Below are 13,351 nucleotides of genomic sequence, written 5' to 3'. Positions count from 1 at the left end.
TTTCTCACTTCCTGGTGGAATCACCACGCTAGCATCAACTCGCACTACACTTCTAGCAATATCAGTATCAGCCATTTGGGAGAAACCTGGAATTAACTTCCCACTGACTTCAATATTTTTTCTCTCCTGTATGGATGGCTGCATGTACCGATTGGAGCAGGTCAATACCAACCAGCATGTTATCCCTAATAGGGGCTATCACCACTGGTAATTTCTTCACTTCCTCACCAAGTTGGAAAGTCGCAGTGACTACTCCTACCCCAGTCATCTGAGCCTCGTCTTCCGCTGTTAATAACTTTATTTCCGTTCCCGGTTTCTCATACTTGAGTCCAACTTCTTTCGCCCACCTGTCAGAGATAACTTTTGCGTCAGCTCCCGTGTCGATGACAGCTTCAGTAGGTTCCCCATTGACAATTATCGGAACAACAATGTTTTTCCCCGTTCTGCTGGCCCTGGTAATCTTTAAGTCATGTCGCGGAGAATGTGGTCTGCTGGAAGGTGCAGGCGATCTGGACCTCTGGGCTAATGGTGGTGCTTTTTGAGACAGGGCGCTCCTGATCTCTTGACTCGCCTCCTGCATGAAAGACCTCATCATTTCATTATGTTCCGCGAGGTGTTTTCTTTTTCCTCATCAAACTCTTTCATAACCTCACGAAATATTCCCATTTGTGTTTCGCGTTGTTCAAAACTCTTCATTATGACAAGAAGCATGTCATTTGCCACCTTGGGATCAAATAAAGCCGTGTCATCCTGAACCCCCAGCTGTTCCTCTGGAGGCTGATCACCAAGATGTTCCATGCTAGTCCTCTTTAGCTTGTTCGAAAGCTAAAAGTTCCTGTTTGTCAACTTCCACTTCTAGCACTTCCTTATCAATATAGCACTGTTTTATGATGTCCAATCTTAATCGACACCCCCACTTCCTTGTTAGTAGTTCTCCGGGATGTAGACCATCCTCTAGTAAGTCTATGAAATAACGCTCTTTCCCTTTCTTTCTGCAGTCACGCAGGTCAGCATTAAATTTGGGTGTTGCTGTTCCGAGTTCAGTATTGAGACTTTCAATTTTAGAATTCAAGAGCCGTACCTGTCTAGCAACTTAATCATCTGATTTGAGGAATTCAGATGGAGATTTATGACCTTTAATGTCGTTGTAGAGACTCACAGAGTAAACTAGTACCCCTATAAACTGAATTTTGCATCTCCGTTTAACTGTGTAATCTCTTGCACATTTGTAATTGTTAATGATTTTGTTCACAGTACTAACACAACTCCCGGCAATGTCTATGAATTTACCTTGCTTTTTCACATTGAGTGAGTATATGTAGTCTACAAGATCTTTTTCTGACCGCTGAAAGAGAAAAGTTTACCGTTCGCTGTGAACGATTCGTTAAACAAACCGGTGTTCGCAGTGAACGCCGACAGTACTGTTGCCAAAACAATTTAAATGTAAAAGTACATGTAGTTCAAAACATGTCTCATATAAACAAAATGCACGAAAACTGCCTAAATTGCGTGAATTTAATATGTCGACATGCTTTGGAGTTAAACGTGAATAACTCTTCCCTAATTATAATCTTAACTAAAATGAGGAGAATGAGACAAGGAGCAGTCGTTATGTGACACTACACTAGCTTACACCGTACACTATACCTGTAGCAGACTCCTGTCCACTCCGAGGTATGAGTTGCAATACATTATTACACAAACAAAATCGGGCTTTTGACTCCCTCCTGGGCGTATAACCAATCCCACTTCTGACACCACTTGTGCGCGAATATTTGTAGGAGGCCAGTGCAATGACAAGTTAACTCGTCAGAGTTTTGTCAACCTTTAATGGCGGTAAAACTCGACGAACAACCGGAAAAACATCAACAATGTCTAACACATAAAATAGAAACCGGTCCGGCGGTCCAGAATCACGGCAGCATCGCAATATTTAGTTTTCGTTTCTAACGAACAGGAGTTCGAATTATGATTATGTTGTTTTATTCGTTTTTTCGTCGTTGTTTTTTTTTCTATTCATCAAATATTTCTTCAATAGCGTTAAATAATTAATAATTTCTATCACTTAATTAATATTTCTGTAGACATATTAGTATTCTCTTTGTTGTGTTTGATATCAGGTTATGCTTTTTTACATTTAAAGAAATCAATAAGTATGCATGCTACCATCTCTACACGTTTTCCTTTTTTTCTATTTAAAACCCTTGAAAGTCCCCATAAGGATAACTAGGGCAGGGTATTTCTTAAAACATATATTATTAGAACTAATCTGTCTGTAGGATTTCCATGTCCCCACTACGGACTAGGTCACATCGCTAACAATACAAATACTAGGTCACAGAGATGTTCTCGGTGCAATCAAGATCAAATATAACGTAGACACGGTAACTAGGCACCATATTCGGAAACATTTAACTTCAATCGCGCGTATCACCATATTCAATACTGGACATAGAATACAAAATGCCATTTTAATTGCTTATCTTTGCCAATGCTTCAGGACACATGTAATTGATAATAAAACGATCGTCGAAATGTTAAACATAGTTAGCTCATGTTTCGGTGTGCTGTTGCGATATTTTCGTAACCCTCGAAGAAACGTGGGAATATCGTGTCTACTGCTTACCCCATCACATACTTTGTTGGCATCTCGATTAGGGATACAAATGCCAAAACCATCTGTCTTTTTTCTGTCTTCTACTTTGATAACGTTGACGATACCAATGCGATTAGCGACGCTCATGGGATTCACTCAAATTAAACACTTTAAACTGAGCTGAAAAAAGTACAAGATTAACTTATATATGTGTGACAACAGTAAAGTAATAAATCAAGCAATGAGAAAGTGATGCTTCAAAGTGCAGATTGAAAAAAGATAATTCTCCAAAATGTACTGGGCTTTTCTACAGTTCCCATTTAACAGTTTGGGATTGCAACAGTTTTTTACAAATATATTTGATTCCTTTATTTTACAGTGATTAACAGTTTACTGAACAGTTGTCAGAACTTGCTTCTCTGATTTACCTGTACAAGTTACCTGTACAACAATTCTGCACCAGACTATAACTCACTATCATCACAACTGACCTCCTATGAAAACATGTTGTTGGAGGCAGAGTTGGTGTTAAGGGAAGACCCCACAAACACAAAAGCCACTGTAAGTTGTATATTGTGAGACAGACAGTTTTTAGAAATTGAAGTATTTTGTATATTCTTACTGTTTCAAACTGAAGGTTTAGACATCATCACAAAAATATCAAACGCTGTTCAATGAAGTCTTATTCTTCCTCGTACTGTTTCATATATAAGTCTCCGTGTAAATCTTTCTTTTTTCCTATTTTGCTCTAGATTGATGAAATTTGAGTTTGGTTATTAATATGTTTCCATGTCGGTATTCTCTCGATGTTTTCAATGGCGCATTGCATGTTATGTGCTGAAGTTGGTCTTCGCTCATCCGTATATACAAATATGTAGAGAACGTATGGCCCAGCCGAATACGGGGAATGCCAATCTCAACTGTTTGACACGATAAAGGAATTAAAAAGCGGCAAATCGTCATTTGATTATTTCATTTTATTCATAGCTCCAAATTGAGAAGAAACTAATGAACCTAATCATGACAGTATCATTGTCACAGAAAGCAAGTGACATCGCCAATGACAATGGGTCAAATAGGAGATGTATACGGCTTAAGATTAAATAAAAAACACACCTTGTAAATATACTAGTGTTATTTCATATTACAGACAACAGAAATCTTTCATTGCACCAAACATATTGGTAAGACCTATAACCTTTATACGTGACTTAAATACCCTCACAGCGTACAGGAGTCGACTCTCTGTACGCATTTCCTTGTATGTTTCGTTACATATTCATTTCTGTCGAGTTTTTTCCCCTAGCTTATCTCATCAGCTATTTGCTGGGTGTGGGAGCACTGCTAGCTGTTGATCGCTGCTGATTGCACTGTTCTGCAGATACGTCATTATACTACCATAAATATTGTTAATACCTGATGCTGTTTATTGGGATTCGTTTCGTTTTGTTTCAGATGACAATGACAAATTGTTTTGAAATTATTATTTTAATCATGTGATGTCTGTAACCTGGAAAATCATTGAGACGCAGCAGAGCGACCAACATGTATAGAACTATTGATTTATTGATTTTATCTCGGTCATATCATTGAATGCGATTACTAAAGTTACTTTATAAAACAGCCAGTTGCACCGTCTTCTGATAAGTCGAGATTTAGTATCTAATATGGCATAATGCTGACTTTTGTAGCGTGTACCCTTAATTATCACGATTATTCGATATCGAAATTTGCCAAGTTTATTGCATTTTCGGGGGTTATTGCATCAACTCATCTGGTTTTAGAATTAGTTTATTTGTTCAGTCGCCTCCATGGTTTCAATCATTTTGGTCTTTAACATATCTGACTAGGCCTAGAAGGACGAAAAAATTGTAGGATGAAGACTAATTTATCATTTGGCTATCTAATCCTCAATTTGTAATGAAAAAGCCTGTCCTCTCGCTTGTCTAATGTTTAATTTAATCTCTTTCATTTCCGATTCAAAGAAAGTTTTAGCAAATATCGGATTCCTGAAAAAGTTATGACAGAACTTTCAAAAAAGCTGTATTCCTATAAGCACTGAAAATGTGATGTCGATTGCTAAAGCTAGAAGCTATTAAATTTCCTTTAAATGTGAGCTGCGATCAATCCCCAACAAAAAGTTGGTTAATATCATATCTAATGGAAATCATCGGAAGAGCTTATGCCACGTTTTCAGTTGTGTCAATGACCTCACCTGAATTACCACATTTCGATAAGGTTGCAGGGAAATTAATGCCGTCAGGTTGTTTTTAAGCTTTATACATTGATAGGAAAATTGGATTTGATATGATTTTACAATATTGGAACTGCAAATGTTCAAACAACATGTTTTCGATGAAAAATTTCCTTATTGAACTACTAATTTAGCTGTTCTGAATCTTGCAATATTCGCGCGTGCCTGGAGATGCAATATTCAAAAGTTATTAATAATATTAGAGGATTCCTGAAAAATTACAAAGAGAACAAGATCACGTGTTCCGTCTTCTGTTTCACCGATGGCATCCGCCATGTAATTCTTTGTAAATACACATTCCGATTTATTTAAATTGGATTCACAAATTTATTCTAATGATGCTGCTTTACATATACCGTAAAAAGCCTAATCATGCAGTGATAGGAATGCATCACTTAAAAAAAAAAAATCAATTTTGTTTTCGTTTCGGTTTCAGTAGTTTGCAATATGTACAAAAACTGTGGACCACCATTTTTGTGTTAAGCTATCCGGATGTGCTGTCTGATGTCATCTTAACGTTTGTGAATGTTTCGTTATTAATTCCTCGGAATGATAATTGATCAACACTTACGAGAGCTAAAAGATAAGTTGTGAGCGTCATATTTAATGGTTAGACTTTTTGCGGATAAGTTGCATTATTTTTCAACATAATCACCTTCAGTATCAATACATTTTTGCCAGCGATGTTTAACGGCCTTAATGCCACTTTTAAAGGAGTCATTTTCTTGACTGTTCAGAAATTCCTCCACTGCTTCTTCAACAACTGACCGAATCGGGTACTGCAAATTGCCTTTTTTCAATTTAAGAAATAGATGAAAGTTTGATGGAGCGAAATCAGGCGAATATGGTGGATGCTCAATCAATTCAAATCTGCAATCGTTAATAGCAGCCATGGCAATAGCATACTTGTGAACAAGGGAACTATCCTGGTGGAACAACACACCTTTTCGCGGCGCTTGAGTTTAATATAAGAGTGCCATCAGCATTCCAGAAAACCGAGGTCAGATCTTTACTTGCTGATAGAACAGAAATGATGGACCTACGTTCCATCCGTGGTCACAAACCTCTGCAGAAAATTAGCTGGATCTACCTCCAAAAGGTTCACATTAGCACGCAACAAAGTCCGTCTGGTGTGCTTCTGATCAACTGTCAGAAGTCTTCGTACCAAATGGACTGAGAGTTTTCTCATTGCAAGATCTTCGTTAAGAATGGAATGTACCTTTCCCTGTGAAATCACAACGTACTGGCTATATGTTTCTCTGTAACAAGCCTGTCTGACAGCTCAATGTCATGAATTGTATTGACAATTTCAGGGGTTGCAACAGTGACAGACCTTCCAGGACAGGCTCTGCCTGTCACGCTTTAATTCCGTCAATCACATTTTCACTGACTTTCAGTGACATCAATACCTGGTGTTGTTACCATATCAGTATGAATATCTTCAGGTGCTAGACCTTTGTTATGCAAATATTGAATCACTGCTCTTTTTCCGCCATATTGTTCATTTTTCAAAAGTCACTTGCTATGTTTACTTTAAAGTACTACCTCTTCAACATAAACTGACCAAATGACACCAGTCTTCGGGTACACAACCTTAAATAGTCAAAAAACAGCAGAGTTAAAGAAAATGAAATTTCTGCTTACCTTCTTCAATACAAAGTTCACAACTTATCAATCAACCCTTGGATGTATAACAATTTTTACGATTATCCAAGGGCAATCAATGTAATCTTCTACAAAACGTCTAGAAATTTATTACATTATGTCGTACTTCCAGTCAAACGTCAAAAGAATCAACCCCCCAGTTGCACATTGTCAGTATAATGATGCCCGGGGGTGTTATAGCGCCATAGAAAGCGTCCGTTAGTGGCCTCATGGTCAACGTGATGAAATTGACATTCGTAATGAAAGATCAGGCAAATAGTTAAATTTTCAACATCGCAGATTGTTTATAAGACCTATCAGGTCTTTCTTAGGGATGTTAGAGGAATCCATACAACGAATGAGAAAATTTCAATGTTTCAACTCATGGAAATGGAAAATGATATTTCATTCATTGACCTTTTAGAAACAAATGCTAAAAGTCCAACCGGTTTTAATTTGTACACGAACTTTATTTTTTTAGAAATAGAATAAGAAACCTTAGGTAATTGCTTAGAATAATCAGTCACATAATCGGATCTTAAACTTTACTGAATTTCAAAATGTTTCATGTCATTAAAGTTAGTTTCAGTGTCATCACTTCATGAACTCAGGAGATTACATGACTTATAATGTTTCTGGACCTTATAATGGCACGCTACAGATAATAACTATTAGCTATATCGTATGGAGTGTACGAGATTTCCTATTTGTCTCGTTTTTCCATCATCCTTTTCAAATATCGACATTGGTTATATTAACAGTTCCATAGTCGATTGTGTAATCGGAATCTCGGATAAAATCCTCGCAACGATGCGATAGGAGAAAGCTAGTGGAATTTGTGCTCTCCATCGCGAATGCGTGTTAATCTCATTCATTTACGTTTCGAGATGAGTCAAACATCGACCTTAATATACGCCAACGTTTTGTACTTCGAGGTATCAATTGGAATTGAACAATGTAAGAGAAATCCATTAAATCCTGTTGCCGACTATAAGATTGTGAAACGACACAAAGGTAAGTTCGTCGTGAATATGACAGGATCACATAACCTGTCATGTTTCTGGACCATGTAATGAACTTTCAGAGCAGTGCCATTATCATACGATGGTCCTGGAAATCGTCTCAGCTGTTGAAATGACTCGAAAAATAAAGCAAACAAAAAAGCATGGTAGGAAGTGCACACAACCCACCTGATCCCACGGTCACATGTTCACCTCGGCATATCATTAAAATAATCTTGTCTTGTTTTTTGTAATAATATCCGATAATTCATGGCAAGAACTGTGATCTTGTGCCACTTTATAAAATGCAGCCTCGTCAAAGGAAACGGACACGAAGTATGTATAATTAATAAAGATCAATACCTTCTGGTTTCACCAACATTTTATTTATTCGCATATCAAAGAACAGGCGATAACAAAGTATACGAGGATTTTTTTCTCATTTAAATATTGAACCAAATTGATATTGAAAGCAAAATTGTTCATTATCGCCTGTTACATCATGAGAAAAAAACATATACAACTCATACAGAAATACATACCAAACGTAAAACGATTACATTGATAATAAATCTTTGTGTTGTTGAACTAATAGGTAAATATGATGAAACACATAGTATGGCATCTATACCAAAGTTGCTAAAGTAGTTTGTGTGTTGTTAATTCAAGATGAATAATTAAGGAATGATATCGTTCAAAATATTAACCTATTGTGAAATAAAAACCAAAATTTGATTAAAAAAAAATATTGAAGTAATGAGAAAAACATAGCTACATCTTTTTTCGTGAACATTCTCTTACGGTTGTCAACAGAATGCAATTTCTTATAACACAACCGACCGAAGATTAAAGTTTCGATGACAACGCCCTAACTTTCAATAGACAAACAACAAGCGGGAAGCTTGAATGGAGACCGGAAAAATTATTTCACAATGGGTAAACCCATAAAATTCAAACTAGACATTTACTCGGATTTGTCAGAACCAGAAAATACTAATGTAATGGATCAGAGCGGCAGGTGCCAATAAAAAAAACTCGACGGCAGGTTACAGGTGACAGCTATTACTACTGACGTGTGGAGTGTACGAGATTTGGAAGAATCAGTCGTCGTTTAAGGTTGTATTAGGTACATCCTGGCCTTGAAATTAAGCATGATTGTATCATCCATCATGGATATTTGAAAACACTAGACTGGTAGAAATTTCATAAACTCCTTGGCACTGGTGTTAAGTAAATCCTTCTTTTTACATTCGCGACTGGACCTAAACGAAGTGGTTAATTGATATAGGAAAATATTAATGCTTATCAATATCTTAATACTTCTTAAATTCTCAGCGATATTTTTGGTTGTAATCTGGATCCCTAGTTATACTGCAGTGTGCATGACATCATTTGACCATATTCTTTATAACACAAGGAAAATCCTAGTATCTAGTCAGTGTTAAGCTCAATTTACGATAATTATAATTAAACAACAATGCAAACAGAGCGTAATAAGAAACATAAATATTGTCTTAATGCTCATTAGCGTATCGTAGTAACGTTATTAGGACAAATAATTGGTATTTGTGGATTTACAACGAATTAGAATTACTAAAATAATACATCTGTAGCTTTAGGTCACTATTAATTTCGGTTAATCTACCATTTTCCAGTGATAAGGGAATATTTTGAAATTGTTCCCCGAAAGCAAGGCACAATATGTAAATCATATATCACAAAATGTGATATATTGTTATCGGAAATATGTATGATGTTGATATACTGTCATTCAAGACACGACACTTGCAGGCTTGCCTACCAACAACTAAATTCTAAATCATATATCATGCTTTGTTTTTGAAGTTTTCAAAATGATGATATTTTCTCGCTCATGACGCTTGTTAAATACGTGTTCTTCACCCAACACTAAATAGATAATGATACAAATTTTTTGGCAAATATTCTGAATATGTTGACGGGCGACATAAGTAAAACATAACACTTTCAGAAACCGTCATTTTCAATAAATCAATATGAAACATGTAAATATAGAATATTAATTAATAAAACTTAATATGATATCAACATGACTATCGCGGAAACAAACGATCCAAAGATTTTTTAACATGTTATCTTATACTCGTTATTTACGAAATGAAAATCTTTAGCATAGATGAATTTAGAAAATCAGGTAATGGACCAATTACTTCTTTCCTTGTCCAAATGCGCCATGAACTTAACACGAGGTACAATTTAAACCGAAATCCTGTTATCAACCAGGTATCATAGACATGTCACTACCAACCTTGCTCTTTTTATAAAAGTGTCTAGATAATCAAGTCCAGTGTCGTTTTAATATTACCAAATTATTTTACCTGTGAGTTTAACCCTGCTGCCTTGTATAAAGTTCTTTTGGTAGGCGCATATGTTGCCCTTGCAATGCTATTGATTGGTTAAAGATGAACTGATTTAAGCAATCTATTGAACAATTTGAATACGATGTATTACGCTCTCAAAGCCACTATAACAAGTAGAGACTCAATATCTAAAGCATTAACAAATACTTAGTAAATTGGAAATGTGATTATTCAATACGTTGCTTACTTCGACCATAAACAAACGGGAACAACCTTCAACTGAGCGTTCCAGTTTCGGATAACTTATTCCCGTCAATGAGATTTCCGTTGCCACACAGATTACAAGGGTTTGGAAGATAAAAGTTATTGAAGATTATGATAAACATCATAATTCCATTGCGGAATATGTTATTTCCTTGTGGTATATGATGTCAGCATTGTTTAGTATCGGTTTGTTGGCCTGACTATTTGTCGAACATTGAATTAGACAACGTAACGGTGTTATTTTCAAGTATATTAATGTTGTTAATGAGGATATCTGCACTCCCAGAAACAATTATCTGTTCTCTTTTTAAGTGTGATAATCCAATTCGACTCTATGGTGACGTTTAATAACACCTAACAAAACATCCGTTTTGAGTAATGGGAAATATTGATCACAAAAATCCTTCAGACCATCATTGGTGGACTCGAGATATCCATAAATTTTCGGAAAAATCTCATCCTATAAATCAAAGAATTACACAGTCATGGTTTAGCTAGAAAAATAGATATCCTGATTTATCGATATTAATTTTCTGAAAACTGATCATATACTAAATGAGATTGCTAATGAGGATACTATCCCGTGAAACAGAAAATCCAATGAAGATAAAAATGCCGTGTAAATATGGTCTCATTGACGTGTGGACCAGTGTGGCGTCTATGAATTGATGTTTATCTTATACAGCTGAATAATAGTAAAATGCATAATTTTGCATTATATTTTTAAACCATCTTCATTACGTAATTTCAAATAAATATGAAAGTGTTTTAAAATCAATACTAAATTAGTGGGTAATGGTATCTACATTGATGAGTTTTAAATATAAATGTAAATAAGCTATGAATGTAGAAACTCATGAATAGTTAAATATTCAACTTACTCTGAGTCCATAATCAGAAAGCACTGAAAGTAAACAAATTCTCTGGTGAAAGAAGGAAGTGTAGATAAAATACCCCTCTACAGAAATTAAAGCATTCACTATACAATACACAGAGGGATGAAATTAGTGTCAACAGATCTTTTTACAACAAATGGGAGTAAAAACAAAAATTATATTTCATAGGTAGTAAATACTGAAAAGTTTGTTTACTAGAAATACCTGTTATGGTATACGATGTACAAGACCTTACTAAACTCTCGAGTTGGCTTGTGGTTGGAATACAGACACAAAAATAATCCAAACGAACACATAGGAAATACAAATCTTGGAGTTTCGAATCTTGAATTTATTTATGATAAAAAAAAAGATTAAATAAAAACTATTGTGTTAAACGAATTGTTAAGTAAATAAGATTGATTAAAAGATATGAAGGATATATAAACTGCACTCAATGAACCTTAACATTTCAAAGTGTAATATATCAAGGATATGCATCTATCGAATTCGACACTTCATTGATTTCATGTCAAAATAAGAAAGTAAATTAGTGGAAAATACATAATGTACGTAATGCTGAACTGTTTATTAGCAAAGCAAACAACAGAGACTATGACATACGTCAATAAAATACCTTTTTTCTTCTCCATTTCTCGTAAATCTAAAATTCCTACCAGCATGATAGCATATAACCATATAAGAAATAATTAAGAAAATTTAATAACAAAACTGTTTTTCTGTTGTGTTTACTTAAACACATATTTAATGTAACAGAAACCGTAATAATATCAGTATAATCACATTGTAGAACACAATATCAAACTTGTTCTCCAATAACACGTTCGTTATACAGACTGCGACGGAATATTACGGTTAGAAAAAAGTGTTTGAGATTCACCACCTCTTTGGGAGTCGCTCGAACTCACAGAACACATATTTGAGCAAGCATTTGAACATCCACGTCCGTTAGTAAATTGCATTCGATACCTCATTCTTCCGCGATCATTACCTGGCGAGATGAGGTCATCAAATTCCAAATCAAATGACCTTGAACTTACAGGATGACTTTGAACAGCACAACACTTTAGAATGTTTTTAAATTCTCTTTTGAAAATCGGATTCATCCAACAGTACAGAAAAGGGTTAATGCAGGTGCTGCTGATGGCTACCCAATGACATATAAAGAATACTGTACTGTTGTAAGTAAACTGTTTCACATTCGGATGAAGGTCGGTAAGAAGATGATAGAGATTGAGCGGCATCCAACATACAGTAAATACAGCCACAACTGACACTAACAGCTTAATGCTTTTCCTTTTTTCTTGTATTTGTAAAACTCGTTGCTTTTCAGTAACCACTCCAAGTTGTGTACGTAGCCACAATTTGTGTACAATTCTTCCATACGTCACACCTATAATAGACAATGGAATGACATATTGCACTACCATTGTTGCAATTGTGAGACTTTGTTCCCATTTGCCACTTGGGAAGTAAGTGCGACACCTCTTCACTGTAGTTACAAATAGATTCAGGTCTTGTACTCTTGTATAAATTCCGTAAGGCAAAGACAATGAGAAGGCAAGAGACCATATCAGCACTAATATAAAAATCCCTTTCCGTCTTGTAATTCTAGGGTTTAGTGGGTAAATCAAAACACGTTGACGGTCAAGTGCTATAGCAGTGAGTGTAAACGTTGAAACATACACAGAAGTCATTAATGAAAAATTCAGTAGATGACACAAAAATTGTCCAAGAGTCCATTCCGACATAAGTTCCCGCGCAATATTCAATGGCACATTTAAACACGTCATCAATAAATCTGAAAATGCCATATTAGCAATGAAAATGTAAGTCACTGTGTGCATCTTGCGGTTTTTCACCACAACATGAACTACTAACATGTTTCCGAAAAAAGATATGATGACAAGTACAGAAAACGAAACAAGTAATAGAGCAGTACCGGATGCTCCATACCTATGTTCTTTCAATGTCATGAAATTTAAAGTAGTTTGGGAGTGGTTTGTCATACTGAAGATATCCAGTAGAGTATCATTTTCCATGTTATCAAAAATGTCCTGGAGGTAATCCGTAAAATCACTGTTGTCATCCATTTTTCCAAGTTTAATTATTTAGAAGTGGGAGATAGATTCGTATTATGTAGAGTCACACAAAACCGTTTAATTTGAATTAAAGAATGGTTAATAAGAATTAAGATTTCCAGTACGAACAACATAAAATTATCGAAGAAATCCGGTATAATCCTTTGCCATTATGATTAGATAATGATTGAACATTTTCCTGGTTCACTCAATTATTCGTGTTCTGATTTCCAGTTTATTATTTAACAAATTGGTTGGATAAAAAATATTTGAAAT

The 13,351-nt window shown here is 35.4% G+C and overlaps 1 protein-coding gene across 1 annotated transcript; it reads right to left on the bottom strand.

Moving 5' to 3' along the window:
- Positions 1 to 11,077: 11,077 nt before the first annotated feature.
- LOC132555157 (G-protein coupled receptor 83-like) lies at positions 11,078 to 13,087 on the bottom strand. Its single transcript, XM_060219505.1, has 2 exons — positions 11,986 to 13,087; positions 11,078 to 11,133 (listed from the first exon to the last, which is right to left on the bottom strand). Exons 1-2 carry the CDS (start codon positions 13,085 to 13,087, stop codon positions 11,078 to 11,080), a joined length of 1,158 nt encoding a protein of 385 aa, XP_060075488.1.
- Between the last annotated feature and the right edge of the window lie 264 nt (positions 13,088 to 13,351).

The sequence above is a fragment of the Ylistrum balloti genome, unplaced genomic scaffold (genome assembly GCF_031769215.1).
Source record: "Ylistrum balloti isolate Yb309-2 unplaced genomic scaffold, AGI_CSIRO_Ybal_v1 Utg370458, whole genome shotgun sequence".
Lineage (NCBI taxonomy): Eukaryota > Metazoa > Mollusca > Bivalvia > Pectinida > Pectinidae > Ylistrum > Ylistrum balloti.
The sequence above is the reverse complement of the archived record's forward strand: the minus strand, read 5'-3'. Positions and strand labels throughout refer to the sequence as shown.